We start from the raw sequence: 27,918 nt of genomic DNA, 5'->3' as shown, positions 1-27,918 counted from the left end.
CATCTGGTCGATAGATCGATTCTAGGGGGGTGGGTGGGGGTTGTAACGAGTTGAGCACCACAGCCAACTCGTAGCGGTATGAGTACCGCTGCGCCGCGCCGAAACAGCATAGAGTCGCGCGCGCGGTAATAAACACGTGCGAATTCGGCAATAGGCGCGAGAGAGATAGAGAGAGCGAGCGCGCGGGTTAATCCTTCAGGTGCGCGCTCAGATAGCTCTCGGCCTTCAAAAGATCAACACGTGACTTCGCTCGTACAATCCGGAAACTTTGGCGATTCGGAGTGCTGTGCTGTGTCCAGCAATTTGAAGTGTGTAAGTGCGACGCGGAATACGGAGATCCTGATCACCCTGCCTAGCAGTCCAGTGCACTGGTCAAGTCTCGCAGCCTGTCCGGGATTAGAAGCGTCGTCGACGAGAGAGAGAGAAAAGGTTTGTGTGACGCGTAGTGCATGTGAGTGAGTATATGTGCGAGTACGCGTACGAGCGCGATTATTCTGGCGTCGCGGCGAGTCGCAAAGTTGTTGGCGACTCGCATATTATTATTTTATAATTGTAAATTCACGTTTATTTCGCGTCTAGCAAATATAACCTTAGTCTTATTATTTTACGCGATTTGTCGTCATTTCTAAACCTCGCTCGTTTACTTCCGATTCCTGTTCCTTCCTGTGAATACCGCGGCCTCCGCGGGCGTTATTTATTAGTACTTATCTAACGCAGTTGAGCAATTGAGCACGCGCCAGGCGGCGCGTAGACCCAGCAAAACGGAAGCAGCTGAGACAGCTGCATGCAATGGAGGTGTTTTGCGGGCGTAGATGAGTCCTCCGCTGCATCGAGAGAACGAGATTCAGTCGTTTAGCGCGTCATTCGTTAATCGAATTTACACCTCGTTACAACACTTACTTTATAAAATTCTTAGTTCTTATTTCACAAAATATTTATATACTCATACAAAATTGAATAATAAATGCTCAAAGTATTAAATATTTAGGAATAAAATACAAGGCAATTTATTTAGATTTCCATTAGGTACTGTATTATATTGAATACATCAAATGATTTTTAAATTATACTTTTGAAAAAAAATTTTATGAATACATATTTTAAATTTTGTGGATTAGGCCTATTGAGGAAACCACATCTCTGTTTACAAATAATGTTACAAAATTTATAAAAAAAAGCTATTTTTATTTCATGAAACTTACATGTAAGCTCATATAATTTTGAATAAAAAATGCTAAAAGTATTGAATATTTACGAATGAAATACATAGTAACCTTATTCAAATTTCTATGAGATAATTAATATAAATTCTAAATTTTAAATCAAATAAATTCAGACATAATATTACTGTAAACAGAGAAAAAGAAACGCGCCTTTCTATTTACTTCATAGGTGGTTTGGAAAAAATAGATATAGGAACATACTTAATTTATTACCTATTTTTTAATTATTCAAATAAATATCTTGTTAGAAGTAATGGGGGTTGGCTCGCGGAGTGGCCAGGGGGAACCCCCTTCCCAGAAAACATCGCATGCTGAGCAATATCAGCGCAACCGTTGCTCGGCGCGTTTGCCGTCATATTGCCGTCATTTTGCGGTCAGCTTTTGTCAGGCGCACTGTAAGCAGGCAAATTGTCAGCACGCGTGCCGACAAATTGCGGGACATGTTGAAGTGACAATTTGCCTGCAATTTTTCAGTACACTACACTGTTTGCAATGCAACTTATCAAAAACAGCGATGATGTTGCAATACATTTTGTTGTTCAGAAATTAAGTAATTTTTTTAATACAATATCCCGTTTCGGAGCAAGGATGCAAAGCAGACGCCATCATATTTGGAGATGTGTCTTCTGCAGCAGTCTACGTTTACTCTAGCACCGCGCAGTAGTACAAATTGGAGCAGCAGTAGAAGTTTAAATAAACATATTTACAAGAGTTATAAAACGAAAACTATGTGTGTAGTGCAGTTATTAACTCTAGTGCAGTAGTTCTCATGAGTTTTGTGCAGTTCGGAGTCTTCAAAAACATAACCATGAGTATGTATACTTTGACCTAACCTCACAATCAATCTCAGTCATATTTAATCAAAATTAAAACAGAGATTGATTGTTAGGACATTGCATTTGAATTATTCTATAAAATTGTTTACTTCAAGTAATTTGTTTATTTAGCAGGGTCAGTACAAAGTTGTAGCAGTAATTGAACATCGGCCAACAAAGCCATGAACATGCGGTGGGAAGAGGCTGACCATAGGAAGCAGCTTTTTGGAAAAAATAAAATGTATGGTGCAGCAGACAAATATCTTGGTCTTCAAGAAAATGTTGGCTTACATTCCTGCAATCATGTGAAAACTTCCTCTTTGGGTATCGATTTTTCTACATTGTCTAAGTAATGTAGAGTTTTACATGAGTGCCATTGCGTCCCCCTTACTTAGGATGCTGATTTTACATAGTTTGAGAAACAAAAAGAAGAAGAAAATCAATGTCGTCATTTATACTGACACTCATTATCACTTCTCAGCTGAAGATGAAGAAGATGAACAAGTTTGATGAACATTCAAACGACGACCAGCAGCCTCAATTAGATAAGTAACTTTTAATTTATGCTGCGACATTTCTATATTGTAATTGATGTAGATATTCAGAAAGTTATCGTATTTAGCTTTTGCATGAAATATTCGAAAGAGTTAATAGTGTAAAAAGACAAAGTGCGATAATTTTGTGGACATGAAAATAGTTTCGTTAGATTTTGTTACACAGCTGATATATTTGAAATTGTGTTTTCTAGAGGGAAATCAATTAAACTACGTTGGATCACCTTCATGTAGTCACTGGAAAAGCAGAAGTTATCATCGAGGGTAGCAACAGCATAGAAGGCCACTTATGATTTGAACGAGATGAAGAAGCAGTGTATGTCAAAACTTTTACTCGATAAGTATTATTTGAAAATTATTGATAGGTAACGAGTAACCAGCTGCTATACTTTCGTATATCCATTCTACTAGAATGTATGAATATTGCAGTCACAAGTTAACTGCATTGTGTCTGCTATTATCTATAAAACAATCTTACTCGCAATATGTACAATCAAGTAATATTTTTTATAGAAATAAGCAGAGGTTATTAGTTAGCTGGTAATACATGTATTTCTACATTCTAAGACATTTTTATATCCACTAGGTTATAATATTTAATATTAGAATTTTTCCAAAAGTTTTTTATTATCATTTTGAATTTAAGAGATTCAAAATTCGCGCCGCTGGACATGCGCCGCATGCGCGCGACTGCGCCGTATGCGCGCGATTTTCTTATGTTTTATCTCCTGTTTAAATTACCGAGAATTGTTGTTCATTCTTGCTTTAGCGACTTGTGCGTGAAGAGCTAAGAAATTTTCTCGAGCGACAATTATTGATCATCAATAATTATCTATCTTGCATTGCAATCTTGTTTGTTCAATTGTCAAGTGTAGTAAGTGTAATATTATGTTTTAACAAAAATACCAATTTGTAATAAACAAACTTGCTCCTCAGAACCCAATCGTTGATAAGTCGAGAGGCAATTCCTGGAAAAGCTGTACATCGCGCCCACCTCGCCTGCGTACATCTGCGGCTAGAAGGAGGCTGTCCAGGCGGCTGTACAGGAAAGCCCAGCCTTATCAGCTGCGAGTGAAAAGCTGACAGTTCATCAGTCTCCAGCAACATCAACTGGACGACTCTCAACATTTCCTTTTTATTTGCCATAGACTCCCATCGTATAAATTTACAGTTTTTGTTTACAATATATTTGTAGTTGCAGGTTCACAAACGGAGAGCAGATTTAAGAAGCTGACCATCCATCGCACTTTCCAATAACATCATCTTGGAGGACTCTCAACTGGATTGCTATCTAGCAGGTATGTGTTGAACAAAATTTGTTAAGTTAAGTTTGCTGAAACAAATAGCTTTGTAATGTTTTTTATAGTAACTATACAATTTTAGAGACCTCAAACTAAAAAAGAAAATTAATTTCACTGGTCATGCTGTTGCTGTTCAATTTGCTCGACATGCTGTTTCAATTCTTTTTTGGATAGAGGTCTCTAAAATTGTACAGTTATTATAAAAAGTATTGCAAAACTATCTGTCGATGCAGATATCATTTAACTCTATCCTGTAGCACTGTTTACCTATATAGCCAGACGCGCATACCAGTTTGCGGGTGTGTCTTTACAGGTAAACAGTGTCACAGGGTTAAGTTAAATAAAATCTGCTACGGTAGATAGTTTTGTAATAGGTTTTATAATAACTGTAAAATTTTAGAGACCTCAATCTAAAAAAGAAAATTAATTTCACTAGTCAAAAACCTTTCAGAATGCATACATTGACATGCTTTTTCAATTCTTTTTCGATTTAAATTAAAATTAATAATAAGAAATTAAATGATGCTATTATTTTTTACTGTTTTTTGAATTATTGAATCATGCAATAACTTTGTCTTTTACTTTATAAATTCTTTTCTTATATTGTTAGCCTTTCTTATAATCATAAACTGAATAAACTTTATATTTTTTAGGTGTATTAACAAAATCATCGCACGGACGGAGGTTCATCAGAAGGTTGGAGAGCTTCGGTGCCTTTTAAGGGTTCAAGGTTATTGTAAAAAAACCTTTTCTATACTTTTTATTTGATATATAGATAAGTACTTGTATTTTTTTTTATACTTAGACTACTATAGCATAGATATGTATAAATTAAAGTCCATGCAGAGTAGTCGTAAGTCTTTAGACGAGTGTAGTTTCGATCACAGGGCTCGTATGAAGAGGTTGTATGATAGGGCTCGTCACGACAATTCTCAAAGTACTAGTAGTAGAATTAGAGAAGATATTGCAGCTGAAAGCGATCGCATTTCCAATGCTAGTAACAGTTTAGATGACCGTATGATTGGTGATGAGGAAATCACGGATGATTTTGCTAATGATATGATCCATTCTGACCGTGCCTCTTCCATCGAAACGCTTAATTCATCGATTAGCGATGATGATGGCAGTTCAGTTTGTAGTGAACCTCATGAAAACTTGGAGGATTTCGAGAATAGGCTAGCTGTAGCTTTTACCGATTGCAATATGTCTTATAAACAAATCAATGAGGTATTGCACGTTCTGGGAACACATCGTTGTTTCGCAAATCTACATAGGGACGCTCGTACAATTTTAAAAACTCCTATCATGGCTCATCCTCCAGAAGAAATAGCCGGGGGGGAATACTTACATTTAGGTGTTGCAAAAGCTTTAATTAAAATTGTTTCATCTACTCCTATACATGAGGTTCCTGATGTTCTAGAAATAGATATTAGTACTGATGAAGCAAGTTTAGATAAACAAAGCAAAATCTTGATGTGGCCTATACAGGTGCGTATAGCTAACATTTTCAAGAGTGCTCCAGAAATTGTAGGTATTTTCAAAGGTTCGAAAAAACCAACGAGTGCTCGCGTTTTTTTTTGAAAAAACAGTCCAGGAATTATTCCAGATTCTTCAAGAGGGAATCTATGTTAATGACGTTACAAAATCTATTAATTTGAGAGCTTTTATAGCGGATGCTCTTGCTCGAGCTTTTGTTTTAGGGCATTCTAGTCATAATTTTCGATATCCATGTTCTCGTTGTAAGGTAAGAGGTGAATGGATACGACCAGGAGTTATGGTTTATTCTGGAATCAACCATGAGCCTCGAACAGCTGAAGAGTATTCCTTGCGCATTGATGCTGACCATCACAGAGGAGAATGCGCTATTGAAACTCTTCCTTTCAATGTAGTTACGAATACAGTATTCGACTACATGCATTTGGTGTGTCTTGGTCTGATGGAGAAAATTTTTCAAGGCATTATAGATGGCAGATATGCAAAAACAGCAAAGCTTTCTGCAGATAACATTAGGATCTTAGGTAACCGATTAGCTCAGGTAGAACTGTATTGTCCTTCTGATTTTGCTAGGAAGCCTGTCGATATCGACAAGCACAGTAAATTTAAAGCTACTGAGCATAGGCAGATTCTACTATATACTGGTCCAGCTGTTTTTCATGGTTTGATGACTCCTGCTGTTTATAAACATTTTCTTTTGCTCCATACAGCAATTAGGATTTTAGTTAGTCCTTGGTGCTCTCAGGAAAATGTTGATTTTGCAGAACAGTGCATTCAAATATTTGTTGGTCATGCTTCACAAATATACGGTATCGAATTTCTTTCCTATAATACGCATGCTCTATTACATCTTCCTGATGATGTAAGATCTTTTGGACCACTTGATGGTTATTCAGCTTTTCCTTTTGAGAACAATATGACTTATTGTAGAAAATTATGTCGGAAGCCAGGTCAACATCTTCAACAAATTGCAAATAGGAGATCAGAACATTGTCAAGTCAATAGTCATGAGAGGATAAATACAAATAGTTTGAAATTCGTTGGAAGGCATTTTAATGGTCCAGAGCCGTTGATCGATTGTAGCTATACTCAGTACAGGAAGATCATTAAAGGGCCACTTCAAATATCTCTTCATCAACATGATAATACGGTTATTTTAGAAAACAGATCAATTTGTATTGTGCAAAATGTTATTAAAATGGAAAATGATGATTGTTACTTATTAGTAAAGCCTTTTGAAGTAATCGAAAAATTTTTTGAGAGTCCTCGTGCTTCTACATCAATTGGTGTTATACTGTGTTCGCAGTTATCTTCTCAAATTTCTCTCATTAAGCTTGATGAGGTGGTAGCTAAATGTTTTAGAATGCCATACTGGGCAGAACTTCCGAAAAAAGATGTAGTTCGTGATTTTCATATCGTAGTTAGTTTGTGGTCTTCGCATGAAACACTCGCTTAGTTTAATTTCTTTTAGTATTTATATCAATTTTTCTTATTTAATATTTTTTCAGATTACTAATATTATTAGTAGTAGTAAGATTATTGCAATCATTGTCTCTTAATTTTAACTGTATTAATTATTGTAATTTAATTACTTAGATGAGTCTCAACAAAAATCAAGGAGCACTGGATCCTCGCATTGCAGACCAAAATCTGATGCGGAAAATGGCTTCGCTGAAATCTTTTTCCACCAGCAGCTCAAGGAAGCAGAGTGGAAATCAGCAGCTGCCTCCACGACCACTGCCTCGCTCTGATTCTAGGGCACACAAAACATCTGCACAAAAACCCGACAACCATCCATACACAGCAACTCAATCACAAACACCACGACAGAAGACACCCACAACATACAACCGAACACTGCATACAGTCACGAAACAATCACTAAATTATCTACAAACACACAAACAACAGCTACCAAACGTTGCACAAACACAGAACGTACAACGCACACAAACAACATTACAAGAACTCTCGACACAGACACACAATCCATCACACGTACAGCAATTTCATCGTCGTTTTGTTTCAGATGTAGTTGGTGCAGTAGATGGTTTTGAATTTATTCCGACAAGAAAATCATCCCTTCCACTTGCTTCAGGACCATCAGTATCTTCAGCTTCAGCCCAGCTTGCAGCTCCAGAGAAAAAGTAAATTATCTTGCTCCATTTTATCTATAATTTTCGTGCATTCCTTGTATTCTAAATTACTAATCCATTTCTTCCACATAGCTTAATCTACGACGCGCTTCTCAGAATTGAGGAAAAAATGACGTATGTGTTATTTTTACTGTAAATTATGATAATTACTTGTATTTTAATTTGAATTTCCTGTTAACTGTTTCTTTATTAATTTATAGGTTGTTCGATACAAGGCTACAAAACCTCGAAGAACTTGCAACGTAAGTAATTCTTTTTTAAAAGTATTTAAAATGAGTAGTACTTGGTATTTTAAATGGTATTAACCTAATATTTCATTTTACAGCAAAATCTATACAACGACGAAACGAGAGACAAAGAAGAAGAGCATGGTTAGAAAAGATCGTCCGGCATTTCTTCCGTTCTCGACAAAAGAAGATCTTCTTCTCTTCGATGATGCGTCGGAAGACGACTACAATGCTTTTGTAAGTCATTTTATTGATTATAATAATTTAGATAGTTTTGCAATACTTTTTATAATAACTGTACAATTTTAGAGACCTCTATCCAAAAAAGAATTGAAAAAGCCTGTCAATGTATGAATTCTAAAAGGTTCTTGACTAGTGAAATTAATTTTCTTTTATAGATTGAGGTCTCTAAAATTTTACAGTTATTATAAAACCTATTACAAAACTATCTACCGTAGCAGATTTCATTTAACTCTACTCTGTGTCATACTTTACCTGCAAAGACATACCCGCCAAGTGGTACTGCGCGTCTGGCTATATAGGTAAACAGTGACCCAGTGTAGAGTTAAATGAAATCTGCTTCGACAGAAAGTTTAGCAATACTTTTTATAATAACTGTACAATTTTAAAGACCTCTATCCAAAAAAGAATTGAAAAAACCTGTCAATGTATGCATTCTGAAAGGTTCTTGACTAGTGAAATTAATTTTCTTTTTTAGATTGAGGTCTCTAAAATTTTACAGTTATTATAAAACCTATTACAAAACTATCTACCGTAGCAGATTTTATTTAACTTAACCCTGTGACACTGTTTACCTGAACAGCCAGACGCGCAAACTGGTAATGCGCCTCTGGCTGTTCAGGTAAACAGTGTCACAGGGTGAAGTTAAATGAAATCTGCTTCAGTAGATAGTTTTGCAATACTTTTTATAACAACTGTACAATTTTACTGACCTCTATCCAAAAAAGAATTGAAAAATCTTGTCTGTGTATGAATTCTTAAAGGTTCTTGACTAGTGAAATTAATTTTCTTTTTTAGATAGAGGTAAGTAAAATTGTACAGATAGTATACAAAGTATTGGCAAACTATCTGCCACAGCAGATTTCATTTACCTCTACTCTGTGTGGCTGTTTACCTGTGCAGCCAGGTCTTTTTTGTTGTATTTTATATACAGGGTGACCCAATTTTAACGGGCACCGCTCATAACTCGTCAGGGACAGCCACAATCGAAAAAATGGTAGAGACCAAAGTTGTAGGATATCGAGGGGACAACCCGATGGTGACCTTGGATTTGACCTTGAACGCGTTTTTCAAGGTCATTTGAAGGTCAACTTTGGATTTTTAAATAGGAACCCCATTCTTTTATTGCGGGAATGGAAAGAGCGGTAAATTTTACGTTCAGAATGGTATGTTCGGTTGCGGCACTGAAGGTCATCGCAAGGTCATGCAGCCAGAATGAAACCCCGCCTACGTAATTCCTCTAGCAACGCCAAATTAAAAAAATTGGTAGAGACCAAAGTTGTAGGATATCGAGGGGACAACCCGATGGTGACCTTGGATTTGACCTTGAACGCGTTTCTCAAGGTCATTTGAAGGTCAACTTTGGATTTTTAAAAAGGAACCCCATTCTTTTATTGCGGGAATGGAAAGAGCGGTAAATTTTACGTTCAGAATGGTATGTTCGGTTGCGGCACTGAAGGTCATCACAAGGTCATGCAGCCAGAATGAAACCCCGCCTACGTAATTCCTCTAGCAACGCCAAATTAAAAAAAAGTGGTAGAGACCAAAGTTGTTGTATGGGTGGGGGGGGGGGGGGGGGAATTGTGACCTCGAATTTGAGCCAGTCCTACAAGGTCATTTCAAGGTAAAATTATTTTTTTTCAAACTTTACTTTTACTTTGTATCCGAGATGAAATCCCTTCTTAGATGTTCTCTGTCCAGCGGCCAAGACGCAAATGAGCCCTCGCTAGCGTCCAAACATAAGTCTCGCTATTCCCCGAATGATCCCTTCCGACGGTTAACTTGCGAATGACTCCTCTAGGTGGTCGCCACCTACCTACCCGAACTCCTAATGTGCGAAAAATAAAAATGGCTCCCGAAATAAGCCTTTTAAAATAAGTCCCGCGCTCAGTCTTGCCACCGCGACTCCGTCGAACCTTCCCCTACGACGCTTAACTCACGAATGATTTTCAAGCAGGCGCCCCGGCCCCGCGCCGTACCTGCCGCCCGAACTTTCGATTTGCAAAAATAAAAATAGCCTCCGAAAATTGTCGAAAGAGTCTCACACTCGGCCTTCCGCCAAAAATATTAACGAAAATTTTTATTAAAAAGCCAATCATCGATACAGAAAAAGATTAAGTAAAACATCGAAGTATTGTAGAAAAACGTCAAAGTTTGATAAAAACGTAAAAAAAATATTAAATGTTTTATTTTTAAAAAATCATAAATTGATAAACCGTAATGCCAAAATATGAATAGAATTTTACAATAAAAAGCCATCGATACAGAAAAAGAAAAAGTAAAACATCGAAGTATAAAGTAAAAAAGTTTTTATATTTATTTTACACACATTTATTATTTGAATCAGAAATAAATTGCATTATGTTTTTTTAAATAACGTTGTTGTTTTTCCATTTAATTTATTCATAAATTATTATTGTTTTAAGTATACATAGATATACATACATACGTATGTTTGTATACATATGCTATACACACATACATGTAAACACGCATGTTGAAAATACATATGTATAAGCAGAATTATAAAGTTTGTAATACATACCATGTCGTCACACAGATTATACATACAATTACTGGCAACAGTTAATATAATTATTTAGTGATAATTCCACTGTATAAATATTTTAATTCTATTAGAAATATTTTTGCAGCAGAAATTGGTAGGTACTTACATTTTTTGCACTTTTCTATTAGATAAGTAATAATAAACAACCAACAACACTAAAAAATGTATGTTCATTATTTAAACTTGTACAATATGTAAGCTGTAAAATATTGTATTTAACACGATAATAATTAATTAATAACATACATATTAATATAAAATATTGCATCTAAAGTTATGTTAATGTAAAAAAATTTTTATCTAACGTAACAGAATATTTATTATTGTTAACAAATGAAGATTGTACTTTTTACATCTTTTCATTTAATATTAAAAATAATACGAATATACATTTTCTATTAAAATTTTTGTATTAATGTCTTGTATAAAAAAAGTTCTGCAATACGTAATGAAGGTATTTCTTGAAGAATCAATTTACTTAAAATTAAAAAATGTTTGATATAATTTCAAGTCATAGCGATTATTCTAGAAAATATTGTTTAAGAGCTAAATATTCCGATTAATTACCCATATTTTAAATGTATGTATAAGTTTGATTTCACTTCATAAAATTTAATAAGTTAAAATAAATCTTTTACTAAAATACAATTTTAACTATTTTATAAGTTATCTATTAAAATTTACTTTTAACACTTTTGGAATTACAAAATATTTATTTATTATCTATTTCATAAAAGCTTCCTAATCAATAAATTATTTTATAATAAAAAATTAATAATTACTATCTGCAATTAAATAATTGTTTAAGTAGTTTTTTATTTATTATTTTTTGCAGAAAACAGTCTAAGTTCTAGTAATGCAGTAGAATTTTTAAATTTATTTAGATATTTATCGACTTCAAATACTAATTTAATAATTGAAAATATGTGATTTGAGTCATTTTTTTTATTTTTGTAATATTTATAATCTAAGTAAATATGCCGGACTATAGTCGAAGCGAAATTGTTGATATTTTATTGATTTTGGGAGAGTGTCGAAGAAATTATAATGCAGCAGCACAATTATATCGGAGGCGTTTCCCAAACAGAAATCATCATCCATCTCGAAGTACGATCCAGAGAATTGAACAGCGAGAGAGGCGAGGACCTCAAAGATCACGACAACGTCATAGAGTAATGACTATCGAGCGAAATGATCCACGAGTATTGGTGGTGCTTGCTATGATTTATTTAGATCCTCATATTTCAATTCGACAAATAGAAGTACGATCTGGCATCCCGAGAGAAACAGTGAGAAGAATAACAAGACTCCATCGTTACCATCCATATCATATTACTTTGACCCAAGAGCTAACAGAACGTGATTTTGAAAGAAGGTTACGATTTTGCCAATGGGCACAGGAAAGATTGCAAAACGATCCACATTTTTTCAGGTACGTCATGTTTTCCGATGAAGCCACTTTCCATAATACAGGTCAACTAAACCGACACAATTCCCACTATTGGTCCATTGAAAATCCTCATTGGACCCGTGCAGTCGATCACCAACATCAATGGAGTCTTGTAGTATGGTGTGGTATTGTTAATGGCTATCTAATTGGGCCTTACTTTTTTGACGGTAATGTTAACAGAGATAGATACCTCCATTTTCTGACAAATGAATTACCAAATCTGTTAGAAGATGTTAATATACAAACCAGAATGCGTATGTGGCTTCAACATGATGGTGCACCTGCGCATAGAAGTTTAGATGTTCAAGATTTTTTAAATCAAACATACCGTAATAGATGGATAGGTATTGGACGTGGTAAAGATCATGTTGAGTGGCCTCCACGATCCCCAGATCTCACGAGCCCAGATTTTTATTTATGGGGCTTTTTGAAAAACAGCGTGTATGCGGACGCCCCTACTACTAGAGAAAATATGATGCAAAGAATCATTAATACTTGCAGAGGCATACCAAGGCATGTGCTTCTGTCGACTGTTGGAAGCTTTGAGCGAAGAATTCAACTATGTATTAGACATCATGGAGGGATTTTTGAACACTTAATTAGGTAAAGCTTAAACTCTATTTATAAAGTGATTTTTTCATGGTCTTGCCTTCATCTGCCGGTGTCTTCACGTCTTGCCTTCATCGGCCGGATCAAAATGGGACCTGAAAATCCACCCTGCTACGTCCTCGTCGTGGGTCCTGGACATCAAGTTTTATAATGATGACAAAACGCAGGAAATGGTACGCTAAATGATTAAAATCTTTTCTTCTATTTTAAATTTACTACTTCGTTTAAAGTGCAACATTTTACACGCTTTCAGGATCCGGAGTCGAAAAAGTGGGTGCTGTTTGAAAAAAAATAATTTGACCTTGAAATGACCTTGTAGGACTGGCTCAAATTCGAGGTCACAATTCTCCCCCCCCCCCCCCCCCCCTATAGAACAACTTTGGTCTCTACCACTTTTTTTTAATTTGGCGTTGCTAGAGGAATTACGGAGGCGGGGTTTCATTCTGGCTGCAGGACATTGAGATGACCTTCAGTGCCGCAACCGAACATACCATTCTGAACGTAAAATTTACCGCTCTTTCCATTCCCGCAATAAAAGAATGGGGTTCCTATTTAAAAATCCAAAGTTGACCTTCAAATGACCTTGAAAAACGCGTTCAAGGTCAAATCCAAGGTCACCATCGGGTTGTCCCCTCGATATCCTACAACTTTGGTCTCTACCAATTTTTTTAATTTGGCGTTGCTAGAGGAATTACGTAGGCGGGGTTTCATTCTGGCTGCATGACCTTGCGATGACCTTCAGTGCCGCAACCGAACATACCATTCTGAACGTAAAATTTACCGCTCTTTCCATTCCCGCAATAAAAGAATGGGGTTCCTATTTAAAAATCCAAAGTTGACCTTCAAATGACCTTGAAAAACGCGTTCAAGGTCAAATCCAAGGTCACCATCGGGTTGTCCCCTTCGATATCCTACAACTTTGGTCTCTACCATTTTTTCGATTGTGGCTGTCCCTGACGAGTTATGAGCGGTGCCCGTTTACATTGGGTCACCCTGTATATATATATATATATATATATATATATATATATATATATATACACACCCACACACACACACACACACACACACACACAATATATTTTAATTTTAAATTATATTTTACAGGTGGACTATCTAAGTTATCTGGGAGGAGGCAATACGTAGCTTCCACGTATTTTAGAAAATGCATCAAGATGACAGAAGATCTTTTTTCCAATCTCACCTGGACTGGATCGAAAAAACAAAAACTTGTGTCGCTAAAAGATTCTCGCTTCTCAGCAGCTTGCGAAGGTATGTAAATTTTACGTTTATATTTTGTAAATTGTATAATAACTGTATATTAATTACTTAAATTTTTATTTTACAGAAGCTATGTCTAGGCACGTAAATGTATTTTGGAAGCCTGACAACAAGGAATTTTCCCATGTCATGACGAAAGCGCTGAAAAGCGTTAAAGAAAGCTTTCGACGAAAAAGACAGGCTGAAGATCAAGGCATGAAGGACAATAAGGTCCAAAAAAAAATTCGTTTGGACGATGACGATGAGACCGCGACGCTACCTTCTGAGTCCACGGATGAAGAAGACACAAGGGCTGAAGAAGAAGCGAGGCTTGCTGCCGAAAAGAAGGCCAGACGTGCTGCTCGAGAGACGAGGCTTGCTGCCGAAGAGGAGGCCCGACGTGCTGCCGAAGAGGAGGCCCGACGTGCTGCTCGAGAGAAGGCTCGACGTGCTGCTCGAGAGGCGGCTAAGCGTGCTGCTCGAGAGGAGGCGAGGCTTGTTGCCGAAGATGAGAGGGCTGCTGCCGAAGAGGAGGCGAGGCTTGCTGCCGAATATGAGAGGGCTGCCGCCGAAGAGAATGCGAGGGCTGCTGCCAATTCCTACGACAGAGGGAATCATCTTGAGCCAACCGCTGATGACTCCACTGAGGAACAGTTTGTAGATGAAGATGGACACGAATACGACACCGGAATACCCAGGGACAGAGACGACAACGAATACTGCGACGAAAACCCGACAGACGAAAACATCGACATAAATTTGACGGAAAACAGCAACGGACTCTATGACAAATACGAAATACAGGAGATTTACGACAACGAACAGAACGAAAAAATCGTGTGCACTATTGCACCAAACGGTGCCCTTCAATATTTCACTTTGAACACAGATACAGCAAATGATTAATTTTATTATTCATTGTTTCTATTTTATATAATTAATGTATACCATTTGCTTTATCTGTGGTATTTATTTATTTATTTATACATTAAATATTTTCTGTTTCAGGTAAATGCAGTAGCGCTTTTTTACAGTTTTTACCATTATTTTTATATTACATTTGTATATTTATTTAAAGTTTTTTCATAAAACTGTAAGAGAGCGCTGGAGGGGCTAAGAAAGGGATGAGCCTCACAGGGAAGGGCGAGGTCGGGGCCCTTGCCAACCACCCCCAAAAAAAAGATTAATATAATTTCTTTGATTTATTTCAGGATTTCCTTTTGCAATCCATCCGCAGCCCACTTTCATACTAGTTAATCTATACATCAGGTAAATGTTTATTGAATATATTAATTATATATTATAATAACAATTTTAATATTATATTTATTCATTATTTGTTTTACAGGTTTGCTGTTTACTACTTCAATAACCTGATGTCCATTGGCAAATAATTTTATACTTGTTGTATTTAAAAAAAAATGTTTTAATGTTCTAATAAAATAAAAAAATAAATAAATTTGTAGATTTTTGAATTTGCGCGCCTTTATTTGTAGATTTGTAGGTTAGGAACGCTCGCCGAATGCGCATCCGCGCTGTCAAAATTACCGCAATATGCCTGCAATATGACGGCGTGCACGCCGGCATTTTGCGCGGCGTACAGCGCCGCGATCCGCGCGCTCGGCAATTTGACCGCAACTTGACGTCAAAAAGCCGGGGTAGTTTGCCCGCTCGTGCGCGGCGTGCGCGACGTCATGTTGCCTTCAAATTATATATATATATATACTAAACATCGCAGGGCAAAATGCAAGCAATTTGAAGGCAACATGACGTCGCGCACGCCGCGCACGAGCGGGCAAACTACCCCGGCTTTTTGACGTCAAGTTGCGGTCAAATTGCCGAGCGCGCGGATCGCGGCGCTGTATATATATATCAACGAGGGTTATCTTACTGCTGATTACGTATATACATCATGGAAAGACGGCAAGAGCCCGACACAACGACAGAAGAGGAAGAAAGGCTTCTGTTAGATGTCGAGTCCGACGACGCTGTAACGATCGACTCTGACATTGAAGTACTGTCGCCACTTCTACCTTTGCCAGCGCCCGTCGATCTGAGCGAGCCTGGGTCAGGCTCTTTGCCACGGAGGGGGGAATCTCCCGAGGATGACTTTGACTTTATCTCTTGTGAGAACGCTGATAACGGTGCAGCACCACAACAGCAAGCCTAAGACGCCTATGAAGTGAACTCGATGGCAACCACCCCCAGAGCCCGCTCACCTGATAACCTGAGCGACCACATGGAGGGAGATTTTGATCAACAACTACTTGCAAGCCCAGAGCCATAACCTATGGACGAAGAAGAGATCAACAATCACCCAGAAGAGATCCAGAGGCGCGAGAAAATTGAACGCCTACGTCGTATGGTCCAGGAGAAACACCCAACAATCCTCTACTCCCCTTGCTAGGACACAAGAAAGAAGTGGCTGAGTTCTTTTACGAAAACCCTCCCATTCTGTCGGCTTTCAACAAAGTCCTAAAGAACATCGTCGAGAAAGTCAGACAAAGACCGCGCGTACTTCTGGGATTCTCTTTTTGCATCGGGTAACTGGAAACACTACCTCATGCACCAAGAAGAAGCACGATATCTACGAGCTCAACCCACCGGTGGTCCAAGATACGCAAAGCATTGCGATTCCGCAAGTTTCCTCGGGAACACAAACGACGCTAGGGGAACATCTTCAGCCTCTGCGAGCCTCCATCGCAACGCAGACTCCACTGCTGAATTTCACTCGACCGTCGCTAGTCTCCATAGCAACGCAGACTCGACCCGAAACTACAGTTAGGCCCCCGCAGGCCTCCACCTCGACGCAGGTTCAAGCCCAGGGACACGTCGAATCCGTAGCTCCGAACATCCAACGGAGTTACCCGCGGATATTCAGACACCTCCGTTAATCAGACGCATCGCGGAAGCTAGCGTTCAATAGTTTGTAACGCGCATAAAGTGGTTCCCTTATTATTAACAAAACGTTGACTGACTAGGTTATCTTAAGAATAAGAAGAGTGATTATAACGCACCAAAGTGATCTTTATTATATGATATTATAGTTCTTCTTAGCTATATCGTCCATTTAAATTAAGGTTGTCTCTGTGTTAGCATAGTACTTAAGTAATACCAATATATAAATAATTTTCTAGTTTTCTATCAAAATCAAATGTCATCTGATTTCCAGAATAAACGACCTGTGTCCTCGCCATCCGAACCTACTTCGTTCTACGGTATTTCCACCCGCCCCGCTGGGTTAAATTAGAATTGTTGTTTTAAAAATAAGCTTTAAGAAAACCTCTTCCTTTCCCCACCCCTTAATGAGTTGTGTGTAAGTTGTAGAGAGACGGTTGATCTGCCATGCGTGGGATTAGCCTTGAGACTTGCTTTCACCAGCGGGATCGGCCAGAGAGTTCTGTGTATTTTATAATATTCCATCTATTGATCTATTATCAATAAGGAATTATAAAATATTATACTGTTTTAATCAAATTTTCGTTTTAATGAAGTTTTTTTGCTATTTTGATTTGATAAATATACAATGTCATTGTTATCCGCATCCATCCGTATGATTCTTTCAAAATGATGATTACAATTATTAGTTCTTTTATCAGCTAAACTTATTATTTTTTGATTAATTTTTAGTATTTACTTTTTCTTTGTGTCGGCTTCTAAAAGAGTTAATGATTGCTGTTTATAATTAATAATATAATATTAATTATATTAAAATATAATTCAAATTCAGCAATTTTATTGCGTAAGTAACGTTTCTTATAATTGAAATTTGAGCAATTGTTTCAAAACAAATTTTATTTTTATAATCTTTTGATATTTAAAAAAATAAAAAATTTAATGTATCATACATTCTAATCAAATGCTCTCGCATTTTACTAATATTAAATTGAACATTGCATGGGCAAATATTAAATACAATAGTGACTGCAAATGCTATAGCAAAAACACCACAATTATAATAACTTGTCTGATACTGTACTTGTTCAAAAGATATCCGTAAATTATCTTTATTTGTAAACAGCCTATTAATACAAATTTTATGATCATCATCTAGACATTTTTTGTTAATGCTATCAAAAATTCGTATTACATTGTCTTTGTACCACAAACGAATTCAGGTCTGTTTGTACTTGAACCAGAAAAAAATATTTGAATATATTCTTTAGGTCTATCAATAGGTTAAATATTAGACAATTGAAAATTAACTGCAGATTGCATATAAAAAATCGAGTAAAATTTCAAAATGGTGTTGAATTCAAGTATATAGTTATCATTTAATTGACTTTTAGCATTAGATTAATTTCAAATTCCTTTTAAAATAAGTACATCCATAGTATCATAAATGTATCATAAATTGTCGTACAACAGCAAATAATCTATTTTTTATTTTCATTTTCATCAGGTATTCCTGCACTAATTAATTGGTTTAAGTGATTTGCAGCATGAATTTTTACCTCTTTTTTAAACAACTATATGCATAGATAACTTTTTTGATAATATAAAAATTTTATGTTGCTTACTACATAATAATGAGAAATCATATTTTTCTATTGGTTTACTAAAATTTTATCGTCTTCATTTTCATGATAATCAGTGAGTTCATATTCAATTTAACTTAGCGGCAAAAATTTAGAAAAATTAAAGCATAAATGGCAACAATTAAAAAACTGAAATTATGAAATTAAACAATTTCTAAAACGAAAATGTTGAATTGAAATATTAGGAAATATAAAATAAGAAGAGTGTAGAGTATTTCTTCTATTATAAATTAATGCGTAATTTTCGTGCTTCAAATCTTTATTATTTAAAATTTTTACTTTCACCCTAGTAAGAATTGACATTAAGAAAAAAGATCTTAACAAAACTTGAATTTTATTGCGACGTTAGGAGTGAGGTGAATCGCACTAGTTATTATTAAGAGTAAGATAATGGATTGTAAAGTTGAGGATCAGGGTTCAATCCTCGATTATCACTCTAACTCCCAAAGAGTATTGACGCAAACAAGTAGAAATTTTGCGATTCACCAGTTTGAAACCAGTAAACTGTCACTTTCGCTCTTTGTAAAGTGGAAAATCGTTATATTGCTCTTTTATAAAGAGTAAACTTATATATTTCTACTTTTAGAAAAGAGAAAATCTTTCGTCCTCACTTGAAAAGAGTAAAAACAGAAATTCGCTCTTTACCAAATAGCAAATTGAAAATTTTCTTCTTTCTAAAAGTAGAAAATATATCCCGAAAATTTCTAAAGCGTAAATTTAGAATTTTACTCTTTACCAAAGAGTAAATTGAACATTTTCTACTTTCTAAAAGTAGAAAATAAAACTGCGAATCCCCAAAAAAGTAAAAAAAGTAATTCACTCTTTTCCAAAGAGCAAACTATATACGCGTGACAGTGATCTCCCGCGTGTTTCTCACCTAACCTTTCTCAGCTCCGCAAGTGCGTCTAAATGCAGAAATGTGAACATGTCGGTTGCATTTCTATACCTTTGGAAGAGAAAACGCGTTATAGTATAGATGTTGGCGTCATGTTAATTAAACTACTTCGATTGAGTGTTAGAATCATAAAACAGATAGATGACGTTGTAATCATAATTCGGTTTTCTAAAATTCGCAAATTAAGGCGCCGCAAGAGGGTGCTGTCATCGGCTCTGACAGTTATACCATATCATGTGATCTTTGGAGGCAGGTTTGAACATGATTTTACTAGTTTAAAGAAATACAAGTTAAGAACTAAAATATTATGTAGCAAAATATGGTTTCAATAGTAGACATTTTTGAATTAATATCATATATTAATGGGAGTACGAGACCTTTTGAAGAAAAAAGCAGAATTGTTAATTCTAATCACATATTATTATATGGACATTGTAACGTCGCCGCCTTTTTCTAAAAATAATTTTCTCAGAAAAAATATATAAATGTCAGACAGACGAAACGATACCCTGTGTACACATTAGATTGTATATGTACGCACGTCCCGTCTGTCTACAAAAAAAAAAAATCTTCACACACCACAACAATCTTTCCGCGGTATACCTACAATTTTTTGGGTTTTCGGCTTTTCCGTTTCCAGAGACCTTTCTTAGTAAACATGAGAATAAACCAAGTGGGAGCTCGAGTGTCGCCGCTTTCCTTCTGAGACGCGCCGCTCGAATTGTCACTGAGTCTATTTTCCCTTAAAACTATAGGCTAACAGGGCCAGCTGCAAGCTATAAAAATTCAGATAAGGCCCGACCGCTCGAACTTTTACGACCCACGGCGTTGGGAAAATTTCGTATATATAGCCGCGTACGTGCACTGAAAATCGGTATTCTTTTCCTCTTGTCCCCTCAAATAAATATTCAAACCACTCTACCTCCGCTGTTATATAGCCAAAAATAGAAAATTTCCTCTGCTTATCTTTCTCTTAATAACAAATAGTTGCTTAATTATTAAGAAATACCATAAACGTTAAACTATTAAGTTAAACAATACTTTTTCCCTTAGAATTTAAGTTGCATTTATAGATAATTTAAGACTGCGCACTTGTATTGCAAATCAAATAAAAACAAAATTGACAGTAGCCATTAATTAATAATAAAATTTAGGTTTCACATAAAAAAAAAATATCACCACCCCATATAGAATCTTCAATAAAATATCACAACATCAAGTGCGACTAATAAATTATAATTATTTAGTTAAATAAAATCTTATGTTAAGTATTAGTTTATTTATATACACGTATAGGTATACTGGAAAAAATAGCTAAGTTTATCTTACAAAAGTCATAAAACAACAATAAAAGGTTATTAATTATCAAATACACATTAAGTTATAAATAAATAATACAGAAATGCTTAATGCAAGAACTGTAACTACACTAAAAATTATCCGAACATTTCTAACAAAATTAGAAGTTTACTATTATAATTAAATATTAAATTAACTGCAACTATTTGTTATAATTCATTATTGTAAATTATTTCTAAGTTAGAAAATAAGTTACGTATAACGGACTGAGCGTTTTAATAGATTTTTACCTGTACTTTTTTTTACGATTATTTAACGATTGACCTTTTACAAAGAAGGGGAAGGGCGGGTAAAACGACGCATAGAGGAATGCGATTTTTCTTTGAAAACTATCTACGACACAAACATTCGTAATTAGGAATATTATACCCAATATTTATACAAGATTGTTTTAGCATAACTTAGCTATTTTTTCCAGTATACCTATACGTGTATATAAATAAACTAATACTTAACATAAGATTTTATTTAACTAAATAATTATAATTTATTAGTCGCACTTGATGTTGTGATATTTTATTGAAGATTCTATATGGGGTGGTGATATTTTTTTTTTTATGTGAAACCTAAATTTTATTATTAATTAATGGCTACTGTCAATTTTGTTTTTATTTGATTTGCAATACAAGTGCGCAGTCTTAAATTATCTATAAATGCAACTTAAATTCTAAGGGAAAAAGCATTTCCTTAAAAAGCAAATATTAAATAAATGTTCTATTTTTAATTTTTATAATTTCCTTTACTAGAGTCTGCACTTGAATTTAATTATTTCGGTCAATAAAGATAATAGTCGAAACAGTTTTACTAATAATACTAAACTGATCTATGAACAACTATATTTTAAACAATCTTTATTAAATATTCATTTTTTTTTGTAAATGGCACAAGCGTCGCCATCTGTATCAGGGACGGAGAGCCTATCTTGACCTCTCCCCCGGAAAATGTAGTTAGAGGTCTCCGGACCCAAGCGTAGGAGGAGCCTTCGAGGAAACTCTCTTCCCATTGAAAAATCCTCCTAAGATCTCTCAAAGAGGGAAATCGAGGGATGGGCCTAAGGTGATGAGTTTTCCGAGGGGACACACAGAAATCACTTCGGTCCCGGCTCTCAGTCAACTCGGAAGCAACATTTCAACGCGCTTAGTCCGCTCCTCAAATTATTACAAATTTACGCGCTTAGTCCGCTTCTCAAATTATCGAATATTTTTACATTTTTTGCAGAGATATGGAGAGAGCTTGAAAATCTTGGTATTACTACCTCTAAATCTTCTCCACCTGCTCGGTTCTCTCCAGATGCTCTCAACAAACACTTTAGTTCCATCTCAAATGATCCTCAAGCTCCATCTGTTGAGGAGTATCTGCGAACCCTTGAGAGTCTAGACCTCCCTGAACATTTCATCTTCAGGGCTATCACAGAGTCGGACGTGTTGGTGTTTGGACTTTACTTTGTCAAATTTTCAACCTGTCTTTGAGCGAGGCACGCTTTCCTTCCATCTGGAAGTCATCGCTCGTAAGAGCATTAAACAAGATCAACTCTCCAACAGCTGTAACAGACTACCGTCCGATCTCTCTACTTTGTTTCCTATCCAAGGCGCTGGAGTGGCTGGTGCACAATCAAATCTCTGAATACTTGAAACAAGACTTTATCTTGACAACTTCCAAACTGGTTTTCGCACTGGCCACAGCATGCAGTCCGACTTAATTAAGCTAACTGATGATGTCAGGCTTGGGATAGACAGGATGAAGGTCACTCTTCTACTTCTATTTGATTTTAGCAAGGCGTTTGATACGGTGTGTCACGTCAGGCTACTCGGAAAGCTATCCTCCTTCGGCTTCTCCAAGCAGGTTATCCGCTGGCTTGCATCTTACCTCTCGGGAAGAGAACAGACCGCCATTGGTGACAACAATGCGATCTCTACCTTTCTACCACTAAACACCGGTGTCCCACAGGGGTCAGTTTTAGGACCCTTGTTGTTCTCGTTGTACATCAATGATATTGGTTTTTGGCTAGATTCAGATGTGTCCCATCTAATCTACGCGGATGACCTGCAGATCTACAGCCAATGCTACCTCGAGGAGCTTGACTCCTATTCTGTCAGAATGAGCGCTAACGCCGAGAGGATAATGGGCTGGGCTGCGCTGAATAAACTTAAACTAAATGTAACTAAAACTAAGGCTATCGTCCTGGGTTCCCCCTACTATATAAACGCTCTATCTTCTACTGCTAACACCTATATAAATATAGGGGGAGCCCAGGTCAACTTTGAATCATCGGTGCGCAACCTGGGGCTGGTGCTTGACTCCAAACTTACGTGGAAAGAGCACGTTACACAAATTTGTAAACGTGCTCACTCTTTAATGTACCGTCTCTATTTTTTTCGGAAAAGCACTAGCCTTAGATTGCGCCAACATTTAGTGCAAGCACTCCTGTTTCCCCTCATTGACTATTGCTCACTTGCTTATTGCGACCTGACTCAGGAACTTGACTTAAAAATGCAGAGGCTTGTCAATACGGGGATCCGTTATATCTACGGTGTGAGGAGGGACGAGCACATCTCCCCTTACAGGCGTGAGCTGCAATGGCTTAACACCGCCGGACGTAGAAAATACTTCATGGCCTGTTTTCTAAGAAAAATGTTCAACACCTCAATACCTACTTATCTATAGCCTATTTTGATTTCCACGTCGCGCTCAGGCCTGTGAGGGGTGAGGTGACTCCACTGGACATCCCGTCCTTCAAGACGGAGACGCTGAAAAATTCATTTTTCATCAGCGCCTCCTACCTCTGGAATAGCCTTCCATCTCATCTTCGCAACACACTATCCATATCACACTTTAAACAAGCAGCTAAAAATTACTTCTTCAATCTGGAAAACACATAAACATCACACAAACATACACACATTCTCATTCATCTCATTTCACACTCTTCACACGCACTAGCACCCCTACACAATACACCCTTACACAAAATTTTTATTCTTTTTATAATATACTATAATTGTATATGTACAATACAATGTACAACAATAAAAAACAATTAAATCTAAAATCTAAATCTCCCACATTATATATAAATATATATAAACACACCCATGTGTTATTTTAGCTGCAAGGTAAGTGAGAGAGCAGAAAGCTTTGCGAACGCACAGAGAGAGAGCCGCGCGCACGTGTGAGTGTGTCGCCAAGAGGAAGAGTGAGAGAGAGTGGGAGAAAGTCCGCACGGCCCATACTGCCGCGTTCCGCGCCGGACGACTTAGCTTCCGATCGCCGAGCCGAATAGTCGAGCCTCCCGAGAAACCTCAAACTTTGTTTCTTTTTGCGTGCGTGCGGATCCTGGAGGATTGTAGCTGCAATAGTACCGTGTCCTCAGTGTATCGCCGGTTGAAGTATTCCTGGTGCGAATCAGTTCCGCGTATTTGTGACAATCGGTGCATCATCCACCGCCTGTCTCCCCGCTGCATCCAGCCACACACTCAAGGCCACGAGGCATATTCCCTGGTGCCCAGCCAGTGCCACGCTGATCCGCTTTGCGCCACTCCGATGAGTCACGAGGCATCCGAGCGAACCTGCGCTAGTGTGGATGTAAGTACGTGCTTGATAGCTATTCTCTCTCTCTGCATTAGATTCAGCTTCGTCTCTCTCTCTCTCTTGCCTCGCGCCGTATTTGTGCATTGTTTTGCGTTACATAAAACTACCTCTAAACTTAACTCGCTTTGTTATTTCGCTCCTGACTCTTTACCTTTCCCAGCGCTTGTCTCTCATATACATGAATTACTCGCGACCGAGCTGCGTAGCATAAAACTCACAACGCCTCCGCGGGCTCACGTGTTCAAGGACGAGTACGTATAGCAAACTGCGCTAAGGGCCAGGCTTCGCATAGCCTGCAAGAGGCCTGCAACAAGCTGCTTTTCATTCATCTCGCTTTAACGGCTAACCCCGTTACACTATATATATATATATATATATATATATATATATACACACACACACACACACACACACACACACACACACATTTTGGAAGACTAATATATGTATAATAAATATTGATTAAAAATTTATGATTAGGAACAAAAAAATCTATAAAAATATTAGGATGTACTGATTTACGCGAACAGTGGGGTGAGATCAAAGAAATAACTGTATTATTGCGAGGTTATGATCACTTGTTTTGGTATAACTTTTAAAGCTTCTGAATATATCCTCCAGATGTGCCGATTTATCTATTTATTAGTCTATACTACAAAATATAATTGTAAACTCATATATAAATTTGAGTTAATAACTGTTGAGAGACGAAGTTTCTGGATGAATATTCAGAATTATTATATAGAATCAAACAAAGCCAACGGAAAAATCTAGAAACTTCGACGATTAACGAATACACGAAAAATTACAAAACCAAAAAAATTTCTCCTCCTTCGGCTGAAGCGCGCGTGCATAGCCAACACTGCAGTTTAGCCGATAATTGTATTACAGGCCCATAAGGCCTAATGAGTAAGTGAGAGAGAGAGAGAGAGAGAGAGAGAGAGAGAGAGAGAGAGAGAGAGAGAGAGAGAGAGAGAGAGAGAGAGAGAGAGCGGCTAAGCTTAAGTGCGGAGAGAGGAGAAGTAAAGACCCTGTGTGGGAGAAAGCTGTGACGCTTTCTTCAAGCTTGCCTCCCCAGGTTAATTCATTCCAGTGTGTACGCTCAACAAGGAAGCACGTTTTTCTTTTATTTTTGAGTACCGCATTGAGTTTAGTTTGGAGTTCGATAGCAGAGTTTCAATCTAAGTTTTGTTCAAAGTTATAGTCAAAGTTATACGTCAAACACTGTGTATTGGAAGTTTTTCAAGTTACAAAAATAAAGCCATAGAAAGAAGGTCCACTGTATTGAGTTTTTGATCAATTTGACGTCTCATCTAATTGTTTTGCCAAAGCCAAGGGCAACTGATTTTCAACGAGTCATTCCAATTTGCGAATATTTTGGTATTGTTTTGGATCACGTCAATTTTTCTAACCCCAGCAGTCAACAGAACAAAGTAAGTGACATATGGTAAATATATTTAAACATCGTCATTAACATTCAGATCCAAGCAAACAGTAAAGCCGTGACAGCTAACAGGTTGCGTTAGCATCTCCTGTATAGGAGGCTAGTTAGTTTGCGTTCCCAGGGATCATTTGTTAAAAGTGCAGTAAAAACCCACTTAACAATTACATTGAAATTTTTAATTTCAATTGAATGTAATTATAAGATCATTTTAAATTTATAAGTTAAACTAGCGCACCACGAGCGGCCTAACGGCCGCGTTGGCTTGCCGCCTTGCGCGCTTCGCGTCTTGCGCATAAGGCACAACCGCTGACGCTCGCGCTTCGCGCTCGCAATGCCTGTCGGTGCTTATACAGTGTTATCCTGTTTTTTTTTTCAATATTGTTGTCAAAGTTTTGATTGGGATTCTTCTGGCGGTCATCAACACTATCATTAAAACTACTGGAAAATTTGTAACTTATTTGTATTTGTATCAATTATTTATTTTTGTTTGTAGATATTCTTAAAATATATCTTATTTTAATTTTATTCTATTGTAATTTTGATAAATAATACAACACTTTTATCGCAGTTTTCAAGAGGAAGTAAACAAAAGAATGATATTTCGTTTGTAGGATTTCAATTAGAATATTAGATAATTGATTGTTTAGGTATTTAGCATTGTTTAGAGGGATGTAGTAAGCTACTTAGAGCTTTTCTTCAATCTAAGCAATTTTCTTTATTGAGTTTAGGTTTTTCTAGTTCAGTATATTAATTATATATTAAATATACACTTGAATTTTGAAAGTGAATTGTACTGATTCAGCTTAAAAGATTTAATTAATATAGCGTACGTCGTTATATGAGGCCAAGTTACGCGGATTGTATTCGGCGATTACGTATTTCCTAAATTATGCATTTTTTATAATTTAATTAAAAAAGTGGTTTAATTGTGTATATATATATGAGATAAAGGCCAAAATATAACTTTCAGCTTTTAATAATATAGGAAAATTGCTGAAAATAATTGGGTTGGATGGGGCATGTTGCACCGAAGTTATTATTTTGAAAATGTTTAGAACTTTTACATTTAACATTTTCATGTAAAACGTAAATCAGTAATGTTTTATGGCAAATAATTGGTTTTTAGCTGTAAAAAATCGATTTCAAAATATACATAAGTTTTTCACATTTGTGGTCATACTTATCATAATGCTTATCCATTTAACCAAGTAACAAATGAAAATAGAAAATTTGGACAATTATATACAATAGACAATGAAATAGCAAATGAAATTCGGTTATTAACAGATGTAAAATGCAACATAAAATTACTAAATGAAATTGACAATATCTTACGTAAAATATATCCTTATGCTAAAGCATACACAATGATGCATGAAGTTGAGGAAGAAGAATTAAAACGTGCTCGAAATGCCAATGAAATACCTAGAGAAGTTAAAATGCTTATTACACGACAAAATTATTCTAATAATAAAACCTTTGAACTTCCATCATATAATGAAGTTGCAGTAGTTTTTGTAGGTGAGGAAAGAGAAAATTCTGAAATATTCAAATTATAAATAAACATATTGATCCTATGATATATCCTTTAATTTTTTCTTTCGGACAAGGAGGATGGCAACCTAATTATGAAAGTGAAATTAAAAATAAAACCCAAGTTACAGCGTTGCTTTATTATTCCTTTCCTTTAAGTGTACGAAATGAATTTAATCCTTGTTTAAATTTCGGTAAACTAACTCAACAATTTATAGTCGATTCATGGTGTAAAGTTGAAGGAACGAGATTATTTTATATTAGAAATTAGCAAGCTAAATTAAGAACTGAAACGTATCGTTGATTAATGGATTATGTAACATATAAAGCTCAATTAATTAATGTCAACATTGGAAAAATAGTTATTTTACCATCAACATTTATTGGAAGTCCGCATTCTTTGCAACAAAATCATATAGACGCAATGACAGTCGTCCAAACATTTAGAATACCCGATTTATTTGTTACTAGGACTTGTAATCCTAAATGGATTAAAATTGTATAAAATGCAAATGAGAATGAAAATACATTAGATAGACCTGATTTAGTAGCTCGAGTTTTTCACCTTAAAGTAGCTACGTTCTGGAATAAATTACAAATAATAATAATTACTAATAATCAATTTGTAGTGTCATATAATCCTTATTTATTGCTAAAATTTAA

The 27,918-nt window shown here is 36.3% G+C and overlaps 2 protein-coding genes and 1 long non-coding RNA gene across 14 annotated transcripts in view; 2 read left to right on the top strand and 1 right to left on the bottom strand.

Annotated features, from left to right (window-relative positions):
- The window catches only part of Cox15 (COX15 homolog, cytochrome c oxidase assembly protein), a 206,735-nt gene that overhangs the window by 118,887 nt on the left and 59,930 nt on the right, over positions 1-27,918 (bottom strand).
- LOC103317598 lies at positions 1,738-15,342 on the top strand. Of its 3 annotated transcripts, none has more exons than XR_004226767.1 (8): positions 1,738-2,035; positions 2,174-2,279; positions 2,787-2,908; positions 3,529-3,890; positions 4,547-4,623; positions 15,021-15,046; positions 15,110-15,167; positions 15,247-15,342. It is a non-coding gene; the product is annotated as an uncharacterized LOC103317598 (long non-coding RNA). The 3 variants fall into 3 exon arrangements; XR_004226765.1 differs by having other exon boundaries at positions 2,171-2,279; XR_004226768.1 differs by lacking the exons at positions 1,738-2,035; positions 2,174-2,279; positions 2,787-2,908 and adding an exon at positions 3,452-3,466.
- LOC116416170 lies at positions 5,659-13,916 on the top strand. Its single transcript, XM_031923637.2, has 5 exons — positions 5,659-7,534; positions 7,616-7,657; positions 7,744-7,785; positions 7,869-8,007; positions 13,746-13,916. The coding sequence occupies exons 1-5, from the start codon at positions 6,984-6,986 to the stop codon at positions 13,782-13,784; spliced, it is 813 nt and encodes a 270-aa protein (XP_031779497.1). The 5' UTR covers positions 5,659-6,983; the 3' UTR covers positions 13,785-13,916.

Source organism: Nasonia vitripennis, assembly GCF_009193385.2.
Source record: "Nasonia vitripennis strain AsymCx chromosome 1 unlocalized genomic scaffold, Nvit_psr_1.1 chr1_random0002, whole genome shotgun sequence".
Classification (NCBI taxonomy): domain Eukaryota; kingdom Metazoa; phylum Arthropoda; class Insecta; order Hymenoptera; family Pteromalidae; genus Nasonia; species Nasonia vitripennis.
This window is presented reverse-complemented; position numbering and strand designations above follow the sequence as displayed.

Bases quoted from the DNA above. Each gene is read 5' to 3' on its own strand.
- LOC116416170 (XM_031923637.2), top strand. From the start codon at position 6,984: ATGAGTCTCAACAAAAATCAAGGAGCACTGGATCCTCGCATTGCAGAC. The intron at 7,535-7,615 runs GTAAATTATCTT...TCTTCCACATAG, and splicing joins CTTGCAGCTCCAGAGAAAAA to CTTAATCTACGACGCGCTTC. The intron at 8,008-13,745 runs GTAAGTCATTTT...TATATTTTACAG, and splicing joins AAGACGACTACAATGCTTTT to GTGGACTATCTAAGTTATCT.